The 17187-nt window shown below is 45.7% G+C and overlaps 1 protein-coding gene across 3 annotated transcripts in view; it reads left to right on the top strand.

Annotated features, from left to right (window-relative positions):
• Positions 1-17187, top strand: part of FER1L6 (fer-1 like family member 6) — a 176123-nt gene that overhangs the window by 90655 nt on the left and 68281 nt on the right. For 2 of the 3 annotated variants that reach the window (XM_045004365.1, XM_045004364.1), the window contains exons 12-15: positions 9129-9321; positions 10482-10828; positions 14355-14463; positions 16986-17172. In XM_045004365.1, the coding sequence (XP_044860300.1) occupies positions 9129-9321; positions 10482-10828; positions 14355-14463; positions 16986-17172 (836 nt within the window). Of the gene's footprint in view, positions 1-9128; positions 9322-10481; positions 10829-14354; positions 14464-16985; positions 17173-17187 lie in introns of those variants that run through there. The other variant, XM_045004366.1, reaches the window with a different exon arrangement.

Genomic DNA, 17187 nt, shown 5'->3' with positions numbered 1-17187 from the left:
CTCAGGACCTGAGTAAATTGCTGACTTAATACCAGCGGTATAGTAGTAGGGAAAATAAAGTGCTGTAGATTCACATTAATAAAACATGAAGTCATGATGCAGAAAAACTACACACTGTGGTATTATGCTAATGTGATACGTCTAATTCGCTTACAGTCAAGAAAGGCTAAAATTCCCAAGGTGGCACAAGCTGGATTCTAAGGCTGCATCTTTACTAATGAATTTCATAGCTCTCATTCTGTACTCTCTTCTGACGGTAGCTGTGGGAGAAGCTGTACTGCAGACATAGGGCTCTAGTGGCGCTGCTGTTTTTATTATTGTCGCTACAGATGAGGCCTGTTTGTACTGTAATTTCCACCATTGCTACCACTGGTGGAGATTCACTCATGCTTCATTTGGGCTAGGAAATTTGCTAGGGCAGACAAGGCCCAAGGGCCTAGGTTCTTGTGTTGGGATCAAGGAGACGCGGAGTCAAGAGGTTTGTTAAGCAGGCGTCCCGAGCTCTCTTGAGCTGGGTTTTTATTAGTAATTAGAACAAAGAGCATGAGATCATAGTTACTTGTAACATATTGATTGGTTCACCCATAGCCATCTCCCTTTGTGCAATATATCATAATTGGTGAAGGGGCTACGTGAGCTATTGGAGGGGCTACGTGCACTATTGCCTAGTCTGTGCTTAATCAATAACCTGAGCATTGCTTTACCTTAAGCCAGGAGTAAATGTAATAAACATGTGTGTGGTTTGCCAGCACAGCATATTTTCACTACATCTCCCCCTTTTTGTTTTTAAGCAATTTGCAGGCATAATGAATGCTCTGTTTTATATTAAGTCGTTGCCAAGGGCAGCCGTGGACAAATAGGCTAATAAGTGAAGGAATACACTGTAATATGCAGCAACAAAGTATTAATCCTGCAGCTATAACAATAACATATGCAAACATTTGCTTTAGCCAGGATAGGTCTGGCAGCCATCCTTGTATGGTCGAACGTATCGTGCAGGTACCCAGAGCGGGCCGCTCGGTGTTGATACAGCTGCGTAACCGCGCCCCCAGGTGATTAGTGGCACAGGTCCGCTCCACTCCGGGCCAGGTAGCTGACGATAGGTTACCTTTGGAGCAGGAAGAACTTCGGTCGTCTGATAATGCCGTTGTGCCCTGGTGAAAAATTGAGAATTGAAAGGTAATAGATTTAAATGATTGAGTGTAAACAGTACTTGAGCCAGCCATTCTTCCTTTTCTGTCAGGCTGCCGGGGACAATTCCCCCTTTTTGTTTTTGCCGCAGGAGGGCAGTTTTTAATGTGCGATTAGCTCGTTCTACAATGGCTTGTCCCTGGGAATTGTATGGGATGCCAAAGGTATGCGTGATTCCCCAGCGCGTGCAGAACGCTGCCATCGCGGAAGAGCAATAGGCTGGGCCGTTGTCAGTTTTTAAAGCTGATGGCTTTCCCATCACTGCAAAGGAACGAATGAGGTGATTACAGACGTGTTTCGCCTTTTCCCCTTTTTGTGGCGTTGCCCATATATATCCAGAATAAGTGTCTATGACTACATGCAAATAGGACCAGGGAGCTAATGGTGGGAACCGAGTGACGTCCATTTGCCACAATTGGTTTGCACCTAGCCCCCGAGGATTTACCCCGATAGCGGGTCCTGCGAGGTTTCCAGTACACTCAGGGCACTGCTGAATAATCGCTTGTGCATCAGATAGTGGTATGGAAAATTGCTTGGCCAATGCCCTGGCATTTTGGTGATGTAAGGAGTGACTTTCCATAGGAGAGCAGGGGAAAGCCTTTAAGGCGTTATCAGCATAGGCATTGCCTTGCGAGATTTCTCCGGGGAAAGGCTGATGACTTCTAACATGTGCGATAAAAAATAGATGTCGTCGGTGACGTAATATCAGTTGTAGGGAAAGAAATAAACCAAGCAAATTATTATCCAAAGATGCAGTAACACAACTAGAAGCAATATTACTAACAACATTGGCAGCATACAAACTGTCTGTTATGAGGTTAACTGGTTGATCAGAAAATGTGTTAAAGGCAAGAATTAACGCAGCTAGCTCCGCACGCTGAGGAGAGCGTTGCGGTAAGGTAAACTGGGATTTCCACTGGTCATTTTTCTTCCAAGCAACCACCCCTCTGGAGGGGCCACCATCGGTGAAAATGGTAAGAGCTTCTGTTATGGGAACGGGAGATACCAAGTAGAATACTTTCAGTGGAATATGCTGAGCAACTTGGAGACGAGGATCCTTGGGAGTATGGTAAGTTACGGACCCAACATAATTGGCTAGGGCTATTTGCACCTCCTCCGAGTGCATACATGCAACTTCCCAGGTGGCGATGGGGATGGGGATAATAATGTTTACTAAATCCATGGCAAACAAGTTTAGTGCTCGATTGCGTCCTTTAGTGATTAATTGAGCAAACATTCCAGACAATGGGACGAGTGTGTTTTTGTGTGTGTGTGGTAAATACATCCACTCGAGGATAAATTCTCTCTCACTTGTATGTTGAAGTAATGCCCCCATGAATTGCTTAGTGTCCCCAAGAATGATTAAGGACGGGGGCACGTCAGGTACTGCTCTATCTACCCACCTTTCTGCCATGGCTTCGTTGACCTTATGCACTACCTCCGTTGTTCGTTTGTTAGTGATATTATGTCTCCCGGTTGCTTTCCTAATTTTAGGGCATTAAACAGTGGAGTTAGCATAGAAGTGGGAATCTTGTAATACGGTCTTATCCAATTTATGGATCCCAGAATTTGCTGTAGTACTACATATGTTAATTTGTTTGGCAGGTAAGTTTTGGAAGTATGGGCATGGAGTATGCTGCAAGCATTTTATGACCTAAATATTGAAAAGGTTCGGATTCCTGTATTTTTTCCGGGGCTACTACCAGACCCGATTGACTTAAGATATCCGTTAACTCACTTTTCCATGTGGTGGGTAGGGGCCTACCGGCTATTAAGATATCATCCATATAATGGTATACAAGTAGCTTTTTGAACTTATTTCTGAAAGGTTGAAGAGCAGTGTTTACAAAATACTGACACATGGTAGGGCTATTTAACATGCCCTGGGGTAACACTTTCCAATGATAACGTGTTGTGGGTTGGGCGTTGTTCAGGACTGGCACTGTGAATGCAAAATACTTTCTATCCTTTTCCTGTAACGGTATTGTAAAGAAACAATCCTTTAAATCAATTATCGCTACCTGGTAGTCATAAGGGATTAAATTTGGATTGGGGAGGCCACACTGCAGGGGGCCCATTGGTTCTAGTATTTTATTAATTTCCCTCAAATCGTGAAGGAGCCTCCATTTTCCTGATTTTTTCTTAATTACAAAAACAGGAGTATTGTACGGGCTTGTAGTATGCTCAATGTGTTCATCTTTCAATTGTTGCTCAACTAATTGCTGCAAAGCTTCTAATTTTTCTTTAGGTAATGGCCATTGTTCTACCCAGACTGGTTTATCAGTTTTCCACTGTAACGGAAGAGCCTGAGGCTTACTCATCTTCCAAAATCAGTTTCGCCCCTATCTGTTCTAACAAATCTCTTCCCCAAATGTTAAACTGTAAAGGCAATATGCAGGGTTGAACATATGCTATTATGGGACCTTGTTCCTGGGATTTTACCGGTAACCATTGAGAGCTCTTTTTAGATGCTTGGCTTCCTCCTACCCCAAATACCGCAGGGGCTATCTCAGAGGGCCATTTAGGTTCCCAATCCTTTTCAGCTATGACAGAAACATCCGCCCCTGTGTCCAACAAACCGGTCAGCCACTTACCTTGGAGGTTATACTTACGTTGAGGTTTGTGCAGGGATATTCGGTGTACCAACGCCGCCACCTGTGGGTGAAAGGAAGAGTCGCTGTCGCCTTCAGTACGGGTTGATCCAAAGCCTCCTGTACGTGTTACCTGTGATTTTTCTCCAGGGAGCTCATATGGCAACAGTATCATTTGTGCCCAGGAGTCCCCTCGTCTTAAAGTAAAAGGCAGGTGACTCCAATACTGAACATATATTTTTCCCTGATAATCAGCATCAATCACTCCTGGAACTACCATAATTCCTTGTTTGCTTGCTGATGACCGAGGGAGTATAATGCCCACCGTCCCTTCAGGAAGGGGCCCTTTTAATTGAGTAGGCATTAAAAGAACTTCCCCCGGTAAGAATGAGGATTTTTCTTCTTGATTATACAAGTCTATTCCAGCACTGCCGGTCGTTGCCGGTTGTGCTCTAGTCAATTCTTCCGCCCCCGTTGTTGTTCCAGGGCCCGGGGAGGGCCCGGTTATTGGTTTCCCCGCCCCAGTCCTGATCGACATTGATTTGCCCAATGATACCCCTTGTTGCATTTAGGACATTTTTTGGAGGGCCTACCCCCGTCCTGGGGTCTTCCTTTATGTGCTCCCCCTCCGGGTGCCCTACACTGGCTTTTAAAGTGTCCCGGTTTTTTGCAATTAAAACAATTTCCTGCTGGTTTATTACCTTGTCTTATAGCCCCCGCCAAAAGAGCCATAGCATGGGTTTGACTACCGACATCTGCGCAAGCCTGAATCATGTCCGCTAAAGTGTATGAGGGGCGATGTATTATAGATTGCAGTACCTTCTTGCAATCAGCATTAGCTTGCTCATAGGCCAGTCGCCGTAAAAGCTCTGTCTGTGCCTCCTCGTTATCAACCTGCCGCTGTACTGCTTCCTTGAGCCTATCTATGAACTGCGGATACGGCTCTGTAGGCTGCTGCCGGGTGGCTGTGAAAGACCTAGTCGGTTTCCCACTTACGGGAACCCTTCTGAAAGCTCTCATAACACTAAGTTTAGTACGAATATATGTATCTGGGTCTAACTCCAACTGTCCCTCTATAGTGCTAAATTGGCCTGCTCCATAAATCTGGTCAGGCGTGGCAGCTGGGGTTGAGTATCCCACAGCAGCTAACCTAAACTCATTGTCCCACACCATATACTGGGCGGGGGTCAGCACCATACGAAATAAGTCTTTCCAATCTTGTGGAGCCATAATGTAGCCATTTCCAATTCCTTCTAAGATGCCTGCCACGAAATTAGACCTGATGCCTGTCTCTGTGATAGCTTTTCTCACCTCCCTCAGTACTGTATACGGTAGCGCTGTCCACTCTCTGGCGGCATTGCCCTGTGCATCGACTCCTGCCGCTATAGGCATTAGCATGGGCAACTCTCCCTCCCACTGATGTTCTTCCTCCAAATTCAATTCCCCCGTCTCACGCGCCAACGCAACCGCCGCCCGGACGCAGCCCCCACGATTCCCCCGGAAACAAGGCTGATCAGTTCCTTTATTAACGGAGGGATCCGAGGGCCGCTGCCCCGTATCCGACACCGCAGGCGCTGGTGGTAGCACCCGCGGGTACGGAGGCGGTGTTGTCAGCGCGAGAAGCGGGGCGGCAGTGAGAGACGCCTGTGGCCCCAGTTTTCCCACTGCCTCAGTACAGCGCTGCCACATGAGCAGGTGCTGTACTGCTGCTCTAGGTTTCTCAAAGAGCTGTGTTCCTATCTTTTGCCAATCTGCTTGCTGCAGGGACCCCTCTTCGGGATACCAGGGGCATTGGCATTCTATTTCCTTAACAAAATCCTCTACATGCCGCAGCGTAACCGCTGGGCAACCGCTCCCCTCAATGAGCTTAAATAATTCCTTAGCATGAGCCTTTTGTGGCACTGATAAATCGCTCCCCATACTCACGAGTGGCTGTTTCCAGCGGGTGCACCTAGACTATTCCAGTCAGATGAGCAGGGGTCCTCGGGATCCGGTGTATCACGTCGGGGTCACCAGATGTTGGGATCAAGGAGACGCGGAGTCAAGAGGTTTGTTAAGCAGGCGTCCCGAGCTCTCTTGAGCTGGGTTTTTATTAGTAATTAGAACAAAGAGCATGAGATCATAGTTACTTGTAACATATTGATTGGTTCACCCATAGCCATCTCCCTTTGTGCAATATATCATAATTGGTGAAGGGGCTACGTGAGCTATTGGAGGGGCTACGTGCACTATTGCCTAGTCTGTGCTTAATCAATAACCTGAGCATTGCTTTACCTTAAGCCAGGAGTAAATGTAATAAACATGTGTGTGGTTTGCCAGCACAGCATATTTTCACTACATCTTGCCTTATGTAACCTTTGGGTGAGCTAGAGTTCTCGTCACTGCCCTTCTCCAATGCCTAAAAATACCCGACTCCCATAGAAAAGTAGCGGGAGACCCACAAGTCATTCTCTAAGGATTTTCAGCCAGGATTGCATAGGGTCAGCCTCTCCACATTCAGGTCCCGAAAGGAACTAAAGAAATGAATTTAATTAAAAAACTTTATAAAATCTTATGATAAAGAAACAAATAATAATCTAATTTTTACAGCATAACACAGCTGTTTTATAATCCACAGACATTATCTTCACAGTTATACAAAAATGAAATTAAAATCTGAACAGTTCGGTCCCCACAGAAACATAGTGAGAAGAAACTGAGAGTTCCCAAAAGCTTAGGTTTAGTTCACCTAAGAGTTTAGAGTCTTTGATCACTAAATCTATACAATCTGCTGAGTCTAAGGGTATGTTTACACTACCCGCCGGATTGTCTTGTCTAGTCTAGATGCGATAAATTGATCCCCGAGCGCTCTCCCATCGACTCCTGTACTCCACTGCCATGAGAGGCGCAGGCGGAGTCGACGGGGGAGCAGCAGCAGTCGACTCACCACAGTGAAGTTAATCTAAGTACGTCGACTTCAGCTACATTATTCATGTAGCTGAAGTTGCGTAACTTAGATCAACCCCCCCCACCAAGTGTAGACCAGGCCTAAAACAACATCTTCCCTCCACTTGCTTGTAGGAATCTTCAGTTGGGATCCAGACAGACTCTTCCTCTGCTGAAATCACTGCTAGCCAGTCAGCTAACTCATTAACCAACCACTCAGTTAAATCACAAGTGTATAGATTTAAAGAAAACCCTGTTACAAGAAAATAGAAAACGGTGAATAGCAAAATATAAATGACTCTTTCCCCATTAGTTGGTGAATTGCACTACTTGAGACAATTTAACTAAAACAGTTTGGCTAAAATCAAAGCAACATTCAAAGCACACAATTAAAATAGAATACATTATTTTTCCCTCCGAGTTTCCTCTTGCTATAATTACCATTGCCCAGGCTGCCCCGTTAGAGGGTTAACAATATCACTAACCTGCTGCAAAATACTTCCAAGTTAGGGACAACAGCCTGCTTCCTGCCCCTGGCCTCAGTTTCCCAACTCACACAGGGCACATGGCCCTTTGCAAAGCAGCTGTCCTGACTGCTCGCCCTCATGGAGTCTGACCCCAGCAGCAGGGAACCTATTGGAGCAGACCCGAAACTACCACACCCAGTTCCAGAAGCTTCTGGATGTGGAGTGCTTAATCTGCCTAGCAACAATGACCCAGACACAGCTCACTCCTACCTCCCCACAGTGGGTCTCTTGAAGAGATATCTCCCTGTTAGGCACATGGGTTATACTTATACCAGTTTTACTTTGGAGTAACTTAATTGACTGGCATGGAGTTTGTCTTCATTACACTGGTGTAGCTGAGATCAGAATCAGGCTGAACATTTACACCCATATTTTTTTCATTAACTTTTCATATCTATTCATATGGAGGCTTTTGCAGAAATTCATATTTGTGCATGACCAATGCATTGCGACTGCAAATGAAGCCATTATTGCAGACTTCTAGCTTCCTAATTTGCACCCATGCTTTCAGTTCACGTGCACTAAGCTGACTTTCTGAATATGCAAAATTTTACACCTGAAAAAAAAATGTGGGTGCAAATATCTGACCTATTTGTGGGTTTGTGAAAGTCTTTGTGTACAGTTTGGGTTTTCTGTGGAACACAGTTCTAATTATAGGGGTAGGAATTATCCAGTGGTGTTTACTATCGGATGCGGGGTTTAGGATTAGGGCAGACCTCCCAAGAGTCCCAGGTTTTGCAGAACTGTCCTGTTTTAACCCCCGGATGAAGTGAATATTTCCTGCATTCAGGGCCATTCAGAAAGGGGCAGTTTGCCCTCGGCCTCTTGTTTGACAGGGCCCCAAACTCAGTGGTATTGCAACCTGGTGCACAGAGTTGCAGCACCACTCAGATTTGGTCCGTCCACCCATCTGGAGCAGACAGGCCAGTCCTGAGTGATGCTGCATCTTGCTTTAGCCACGTGATATGTCAGGAGGCATGAGTTAGGGCAGATGGATCCAGGACTGCATGGATCCACTGGCTGTTCCTCTGAGAACTCGGAATGCAAAAACCAATACTACAGCCAGGAGTTGCAGTAAGGTCGCTGGAACAGCCCTGCTTTCAGTTTCAGGCCTAGGTGGAGGACTCCTGCCCCTTTGGGCCCTCCCTGACAGGCCCAGTCACATGGGATGCACATAGGGTGACCAGATGAGAGGAAGAAAATATCGGAACACATGGGGGGGTGGTCCGCTGGTGGAGCAACAAAAAAAATATCGGGATAAATTGCGTGCCGACCAAAGATAGGTTGGGACGCGGGACAAACACCTAAATATCGGGACCTAAATAAATAAGTCGAAATGGGTCACAAGTGATGCATAAGGCCTTGTGCTGGCCTTCTGCACAGGGGTAGATTTCACCTGACAACTGCGCTAACTGCGCTAACGTACCACTTGTTCCTTAGAACCGAAACTTTAATTTAAAAGGCCACCTCCATGTGTGCAGTTTTGCATGGCAGAAATATCACTCTGAGCGCACAGAGAGGAATTGAACTGGTACATTGAAGAGTTACACATCGCACTAAACTCTACTAGTTCTGCGTGAGAATTCCAAGGCCAGGATATGGCCCTTCATTAAATACTTTAGGAGAAAACAAAGAAGGAAACTCCCACAGTAGTTATTGCAGTGTAGCATTATGCTCGGTGTTAGCACTGACTAAGAGAAAAGCAGAGATGCTTTCAAGGTTCAGTAAATATACCAGACTGGAAAACTGTGCTTAAAAATTATTTTTATTTAGACCACATGCTTCCTCTGCGATAGAAGAGACAGGGCTTGCTAGAGGACTTTGTTATACTCAGCATTGTTCTCCAGAGTCTGGTCTAGCCTCAAGGCCTAGAGCTGCTGGTCTTTCATTTCAGGGACGAACAACAGTGCAAAAAAACTGTGCTGATCCTGTGTGGCATGAACAGATTGTCTTCAAGGAAATGTTTCCCCCGCTGTGTCGAAGAGTCAAAATCCAGGTGTGGGACGAAGGCAGCATGAATGATGTGGCCTTAGCCACACACTTCATAGACCTGAAAAAAATCTCAAATGAGCAAGATGGAGATAAAGGTAAAGAGGAAAAAGTTTGTTATAAAAACTCTTCTCCCTCCTCCCCCACCCCCGCCCCGTGGGATAAAATTCACCAGCATGGTGACTGGATACTAGTTAAGACCCAGTTAAGGGCTCCAAAGGGTGTTGTCCCCTTTGTTACAAAGACTCCTAAATAGCATCATTTTGATCAGTATCTAAAAGGATTCTTACCCTTTCTGGGAATGTGGCAATGATCTGTTACCATGTGGCATTTCTATTTCAGTTAGGGTCAGGGCCGGCTCCAGACCCCAGCGCGCCAAGCTGGGACCCCAGCGCGCCAAGCGCACGCTTGGGGCGGCGTGCCACGGGAGGGCGGCAGGCGGCTCCGGTGGACCTCCCGCAGACGTGCCTGCGGAGGGTCCGCTGGTCCCGCGGCTTCGTTGGAGCATCCGCAGGCATGCCTGCGGGAGGTCCACCAGAGCCGCGGGACCGGTGACCGCCAGAGCGCCCCCCCGTGGCGTGCCGCCCTGCTTCGGGCGGCGCAATTCCTAGAGCCGCCCCTAGTTAGGGTCAAGGGATATGAATTCAGGGCTAATGCCAAAGGCACTTGCATTGCCAGGCAAACAAGTATGTATCACTTTTCAGGGGCAGACCAGCCTTCTATTTCTGATCTACTCAATGGCAACTATTTGTTCCTAGTTACTCAAAAAGAGAAAAATAAGCCATTTTAAAGTGTCATAGACCTAAATCCTCTCCCCAGCTCCCAGTCCAAGTAACAGGATGGGCATTGGAACGCCTGGTCCAAGGATAGGGATCTTCCCCCCACATCCCAGTCTCAATCTGCAGAGCATGAAGGGAGCCACTCCAGGGCTCTGGCGCCTCTCCCATTCCATAGAGAGAATTGCTGGAGGAGACTCATTGTGGCAGATAGTCTGTTTCATGCTGCACCACCCCAGTCCCTAGGTGACAGTACATAGGTTTCCCCCGTGGAGCAGTGCTCTGTACTGTATTGGGGTATGCACATGACTACACCCTCCCCAAATCCCATTCTGCAGCTGGAGGGACACCAGCACCCATAGAAGTGGGGCCAGATTGAGCCCCTTAATGAGTAAAACTCTCAGAGAACAGAGTTCTGCAAACAATGTGTGAGCGAGTGAGAGCTTGTAATGCAAATGTTGTAAAATATGCATCATCTCCAGGGTTCTTGCCTACCTTTGGACCAGCTTGGATCAATCTCTATGGCTCACCTAGGAACCACTCCCTAATGGACGACCACCAGGAGCTCAATGAAGGTTTTGGGGAAGGCGTCTCCTTTAGAGGTCGCCTCCTAATTGAAATTGCAGTGGAGATACTTTCAGGGGGAGCGCAAGAGTCTAAATTTTCAAAGATCATCAAAGACATAAAGTTACCTTCCAAAGATAAAGACTCCAAAGCATCTAAAGGAAAAGAGAAAACAGACAAAGCAGAGGATGGGAAATCATCTTCTCCTTCAGACAAGGCAAACTCCACCGAGGCGGAAGTTGAGCCCTTCGATGTGCCTGCTGAGGTTAGTTTAAAATTTAGAGATTGATTGATGCTTGGCTTAAAGTATGTAGCTAATTGACAAACTAAGGTCCCAGTCATGCAGTCAGGTCTATAACCTGGATGTGAATCACCACAGATGCACTGGGGTTCATGCGCTCACATCCAGTTACAGGATTTGCCATGCCAATGGATCATAAATTTATATATGTCATTAATATCATTTACTGAATAGGATGGAAATCATTATTTACTATAGGTACGGTACAAGCAACTGCGCATAGGCTTTGAACAGATATAGGAAGATTCAGTCCCATATCTTCCTATTGTGGGGTAGCTTGCACCTTCTTCTCAGGCAACTGGTGCTAGCAACTGTCAGAGACAGGATACTGGACTGGTTGGACCATGGGTCTGACCCAATATGGCAGTTCCCATGTTCCTAAGTCCTAGACCTGAAGTGTTCACCATCTAATGTTAAGTAGCTTTATTTAAGCACCAACTTTTAGTTTTGGGGGGGTCATAATAGGACACACACATTTAAAAATTAGGTTCCTCATTCTCTCTTGGAAATAAACTGTTTCCAAACAGTGGGTGGACACCAGCAGTGGCTTTACTGTGCGTTCATGGGTTCAAGTGCACCCACAGAAATAATGAAACCAAGGGTGCAAACATACTGAATGTTTTTGATACACTATTGATAGGTGTGGGTGGCTTCATGTTAATCATATTTGGGTATAGACCCCAAGAGCAGAACTGTATTGATAAACGTACATTTTCACAGGCAAATATACACTCCTGGCCCAGTGCAGAGGGGAGGCCCATGGGCGAGAGCGAGTCTGCCCCACACTCACCCTGCAGCAGCAGCTCCTGTCTCAGGGCGGGGGTAGGGGGACCTGGGCCTGGCTCCCCACTCTGGGCATGGTGCACAGGATTGCAGCACCACTCATGATGATGGAGGGATAGCTAGGCCAAACTAGAGTGACATTGCAATCCTGTATGCCAGGTTGCAATGCTCAGAGCAGGGAGTTGGGCCCAGGACCACAGGACAGGAATTTCTGCTCCAGGGTGAGTGTGGAGCGGGCTTGCTCTCCAGCCATCCCCTTACCTGTGGGATCTCCTCCACACCGGGCTGGGATTAGGATTGTGGTGCTGGGGCAGAGCATGCTGCTGCTGGTAACTGGCGCCCCCTCAGCAATTTATTGAAGTGCACTCATTCAATTGGGAGGCTCTGTCCACCCCTGGTGGGTACCTTTAATGGGCATCTGAGCATGGTTGACAAAAAGTGTGATACGAAGGGGTGGAACCTAGCCTCTCTCAAGTCTATGACCATCAGCATTTCCTTTCTTTAGGAACCTCTCTCTTTATGGTCATTCAGGATGGAGAATGCAGCTTGCAGACTGCCACCACAGTAGTGAGGGCCACCTTCCCTGAACTAGGGCCAAATTGTGTGCTGGGGTAAATGGACATAGCTCCATTGCCTTCAGTAGAATTTCACCTATTTACACCAGCAGAGAATGTGGCTCACAGTCATTAATGCCGCTAGCCTCTCCTCCTTGAGGCCCAATTCTGCTGCAATATCTACAAGAAACTGGCAACTAATAATATCTAGGTACAGAGCCAGCAGGGGTAGTTGGGATTGATAGACACTGGGTCTGATTGTCTTCCTTTATTTATGCTAATCAGTAGTAGCACCATTAAAGTCACTAGTGTGAAACTGGTGGAAGTGTGAGAAGAAGCAGCCCAACTGCATGTTTCCCCGTCTCTCTTATCCTTCATGTGGCTTCTCTTCTGGAATTGCGAGTGTACCACCGACAGAGCCTAGTCATCAGGATCAAACCTGCAGCCTCTGGAGCTTAGTGCATGAGCGTCTACCACATGGACTAAAAGCCAACTGGCTGTTAGCTAAGGCTGTGGAGCAGACTCATTTTCTCTCTCTCTCTCTCTAAGTGTCTCAGTGCCACTAGATGGGACAGAACACCACACCCAGAAGGTGTGTGGGTTACACGAGCTCTTTGGAGCAGGGATCACAACTTATTATGGGCAAGATCTTCAGCTGCTATAAATTGATGTAGCTCCATTAACTTCATACAAATTGAATTAGGCTGATTTACATCAGCTGGGGCTCAGTCCCTTTCTGTTTTAAAAGGGTCTAGTGCAATGTGAGAGGACGGAGGGGTCCAGTGGCTACAGCTCTAGACTGGACTTGAAACCCCACGTTCAATTTTCTGCTCTACCACGGTGACTTTGGGCAAGTCACTTAGGTCAGGTCCTCAAAGGCTTCTAACTCCCATTGATTTTAATGGGAGTTAGGAACTTAAATACCTTCGAGAGTCTGTAACTCAGTTCTCCATCTGTTAATGAGGGTAATGGGGTGTTCTGAGGATAAATACATTAAAGATTTTGAAGTGCTCAGATAAAGTTATAGGGACTATAGAAGTATCTCACATAGATAAACAGACACTACTGTAATGCCAATTAATAGAAACAATAAGGATTTATTACAGTCAAGATAATTGTTAGCAACTGGTGTCTGACTCTCAAATTCAGAATGAATAAAATGCAATAACACATCTCCATACTGTTTGATATTCTTTCCTTGTTGACATTCAAATATATTTCCTGCTGCTGTAGACAGAATCATTATGTTACAGACATGTAGAAGGGAAGTCAAGAGTGCTGGAGATTACAAATAAATGGAAAAGTGATAAAATTTGCAACATTTTTATGATGTCTCTCTGCAGATTGGGGTAAATCACCGTGCCTCATAATCTGACATTACTGACTGAGCACAACGCCAAGAACATAATGAGCATTCAAAATTTATTACTTTTGTAAATGGGAATAGAAGAGTGTGGCACAGATTCTGAGTCCTGGTTTCACTCATTGCCATATGTGTCACTATAAAGACAGTTAAACGATGGAATAGGCTTCCAAGGGAGGTTGTGGAACCCCCATCACTGGAAATTTAAGAATAACTTGGACAAACACCTGTCATTGATGATCTGGGAGGTTTACTTGGGCCTGCTACAGCAAAGGGGGCTGGACCAAATGGCTTCTTGAGATCCCTTCCAGCCCTACATTTCTATGATTTTATGAAGTGACTCTGAGGAGCCACAAGGGGGCAGCACAGATGTGAAAACTCTAGGGTTGGAATTCATTAGAATGCTATATACTGTAGTCCAACTACATCATTGCTCGGAAGTTATATTGCCACAATACGCTTAATATGACTTATTTCAAGAGAGTGAAATTTCACTGTTGCACTGAAACAAAAATAGACAGATAATTTGTATGATTGTATGACAGTAAGTGAATGTGCTGAAACCATTCATAGAGACTTCTGTGCAGTGCTTAATTTGTAATGAAAGAGGTGCTGGGGATCAAGCAATTAGATGCCAAGGCTCAAGCAATTTTTTTTATTTTCATAACTGATGTGACAAGCCAAGAGGCACTGGGGCTCAGCCCTGGCAAATCTTGGCATAAATTAAGCACTGCTTCTGCGTACTAAGAAAACAATAAAAGGTAAAACCAATGTCATTTCCCTCCCACAGATCCACAAAGAGGACTCTGAGGAATTCCTTCTCTTTGGAGCATTTTTTGAAGCCACGATGATTGACAGGAAGGTTGGAGATAAACCAATAAGCTTTGAAGTTTCTGTTGGTAAGGATGTGTAAAATGCTTCTCCAATGAAGGAGTTAAGTCTCAGTGCATCAAGGTGACTATATTATTGAAGGGGCTGACTGCAGAGAAATACCTATAAATTTCAATTAATCTCTGAACGTCATGGCACTGGATGTCACAATTTTTCTGGTGTTTCCTTCTTCCACTCAATCTGGAAGCACCGAGCCTTTGTTGTTTTCGGTCACAGTTGGATTCCATAGGTCCAAATCTTCTCATCTAGCGCCATCTAGCATAGTAGACTGTGCTTGGGTATCTCTGTGAGAGTGATGAATCACAAGGACTATTCGCCCCAGGCTGCAGATCGCTTTGCAACAGCTACTGCAGCTCCCATGGCTCTAATGGATTCTCTCTGCAGGGGATCTGGCCCAATCCTACTGACACCCTGGCCTTTCCTGCATGCTTGTGTAGAGGAGATCAGGGCAGAGCTGAGTCCCGCACCACACACACAGATGCACTCCCTCTAAGAAGCCTGGCTAAATCCTGCCCTCTACTGGTTCTGCTGCACAAGGGCTCCTCTGCAGCTGTGGTGGCGGGGCCAGGATTTGCCCTAAGTGCAGCATAAAGAGAAAATGAAAGATCTTTTTATAAATGTTAGCTGAACATTTCCAAACCTCAGAAAGATCAGTTCCAGGTGAAAGCCTGGATTGAACCTGATTTCACCTGAAGGACTTTGCCGATCCTTTCTTGGTTTACCTGCCTAATGAGGTCTCTGTGCATAGTGACAGTCCCGTATTTTCCTTATGTTCACTCACGTGTCTGGACATGTGTTCCTTCTGAAGAATGTGAGTGCAGGGAGTGACCGCGTAGGCAAACAAAGCAATGTGTAATATTGACTTACGCTGACATTCAGTGGGAAAATAAACCAAAATTAACAGCAAGCTCGTTTGTGTACTTGTGCAATAAAGGCCAAAGACCAGTTCGCATTAGGAATTAAAACTGGCATTAAGTCTGGATCTGAAAACTGGTTCTGGCACCCTCCAGCTTTGTGCGTGTTTGGAATTGGGATCCAAATGTGGCTAATAGCCATTAGGCTGAGCCAAAATCTAGGTCGGAACATTGTAGCATCTGAGATTCAGACCCCAATTTCAGCCTCAAGCCCATCTCTAATTAAAATTGTAATAGCCAGTTTGATACATACCCTCCTCATGTCAACTGACAACTGCCCTCTCTGGTACATTTCTATAGGTATGACAGTATTGTTAGATGAAATTTGTGCATCATGAGTGCAACGTGTTCCCCACAGCACTGCTGTTAATAACGCCCCCTCTGAACCCATACAATGCTAAATTAGCTTGAATGAAAACAGGCTTTAACACATCTGAAAACAGCTTTTGTAATTAGGATCCATGTGTTGCAAATAGCAGATACAATCACCACTGAAATTTCATACACACACTGGGAGCTGGGGCTACAACTCTCTACTGTCCACTCCAAAAATTCAGGCACTTTTAGAATTTCATTAGCTAATGTCGGTTCCATATTCTCTCTGTGGGCCAGCTCCTAGAGGGCAGCATCACCCATTCAAAGGCAGCACATTGCTATACCTTGTACAGCAGTCCTGTATTACCATTTAATGGAAATAACCACCTTAGCCTTATTCATCTTGCTGGGGTGGGGCCTGGACAGATAATGTGGCTAACCCTTGCTGCCATAACCAATAGACAACAGAGCATTGTCAGAATAGTCAGCTAAGTAAGATGTGGGGGCAGAGGGGTTCAGTTGGAATCATTTTGGGGTTTTTTGTACATGGGGATTGTCTGCTTTGTGCTTCACTCCAGAAATTCTACCAAAGAATTCTCCGGCTCTAACTTTGTAATGAAATCTGTAAAAATATCTCAAACTTTGCGGAGCTTTTAACTAAATCCATACCAGCTGGATCCCAGACATTCACCAGTCTCTGCACTCATTATCAGGACATGCTCCCTCCGATCCCTGAATTTGCCAGAGACTAATGTTTCTATTGAACAGTCTCTTGGACAACACGGATGTCTGTTGTGAGCACATAAGGCTTCACACTATTGTAAAGCTCCCCAGTGTAAAATCATTGCAAGAGGACAATCCAGCTCTTGCTATATATGGACCATCATACAGTGGTTAAACCAGTGGTTCTCAAACTGTAGACTAGGGATTACTGGAAACAGATTACCCAGAGAGCTGATCTGTGGAGACCTGGCAGGTCACTTGGTGCTTCCAGGCTCTTCACTGCAAAGAAAAGCTCCTGTAAAGACAGCTAGAAAAAAGGAGCAGGAGTTAGCTTAGGTATCTCTACTAGGGGCAGTTCCTGCACAAGACTAGGAAATAAGGAAATGGGAGCTGCTCTAAAGGACTGGAACAAATAAATATACCTACGTTCCTATATCACTTTTTAAAAACAGGCTAATACAATGTTGGGGTGCATTAACAATAAAGCAAAGAACAGTAGTTCACTCAGGTTTATCACCCTATCTCCTATGTAGCCTGATTCCATCCCCTGCCCTTATAACCTTGTTTTGTATCTCTAGGTAACTTTGGAAATGTTATTGATGGAGTGTCACCAGAAGCTGGTAGTAAAAAGAAGGGACATGAGGGAGAAGTGGAAGAAAGTGCCCCATTACTGCACGAAGGGGAGGGTGAAGCATCACATGACGTTCCAGTACCAATGATATCCACCACCCACCCTGAGAAGCCACTCCTCACAGAAGGAAATCGGTAGAACGTTTGAAA

This window comes from Mauremys mutica, chromosome 2 (assembly GCF_020497125.1).
Source record: "Mauremys mutica isolate MM-2020 ecotype Southern chromosome 2, ASM2049712v1, whole genome shotgun sequence".
NCBI classification, from domain to species: Eukaryota; Metazoa; Chordata; order Testudines; family Geoemydidae; genus Mauremys; species Mauremys mutica.
The sequence above is the reverse complement of the archived record's forward strand: the minus strand, read 5'-3'. Positions and strand labels throughout refer to the sequence as shown.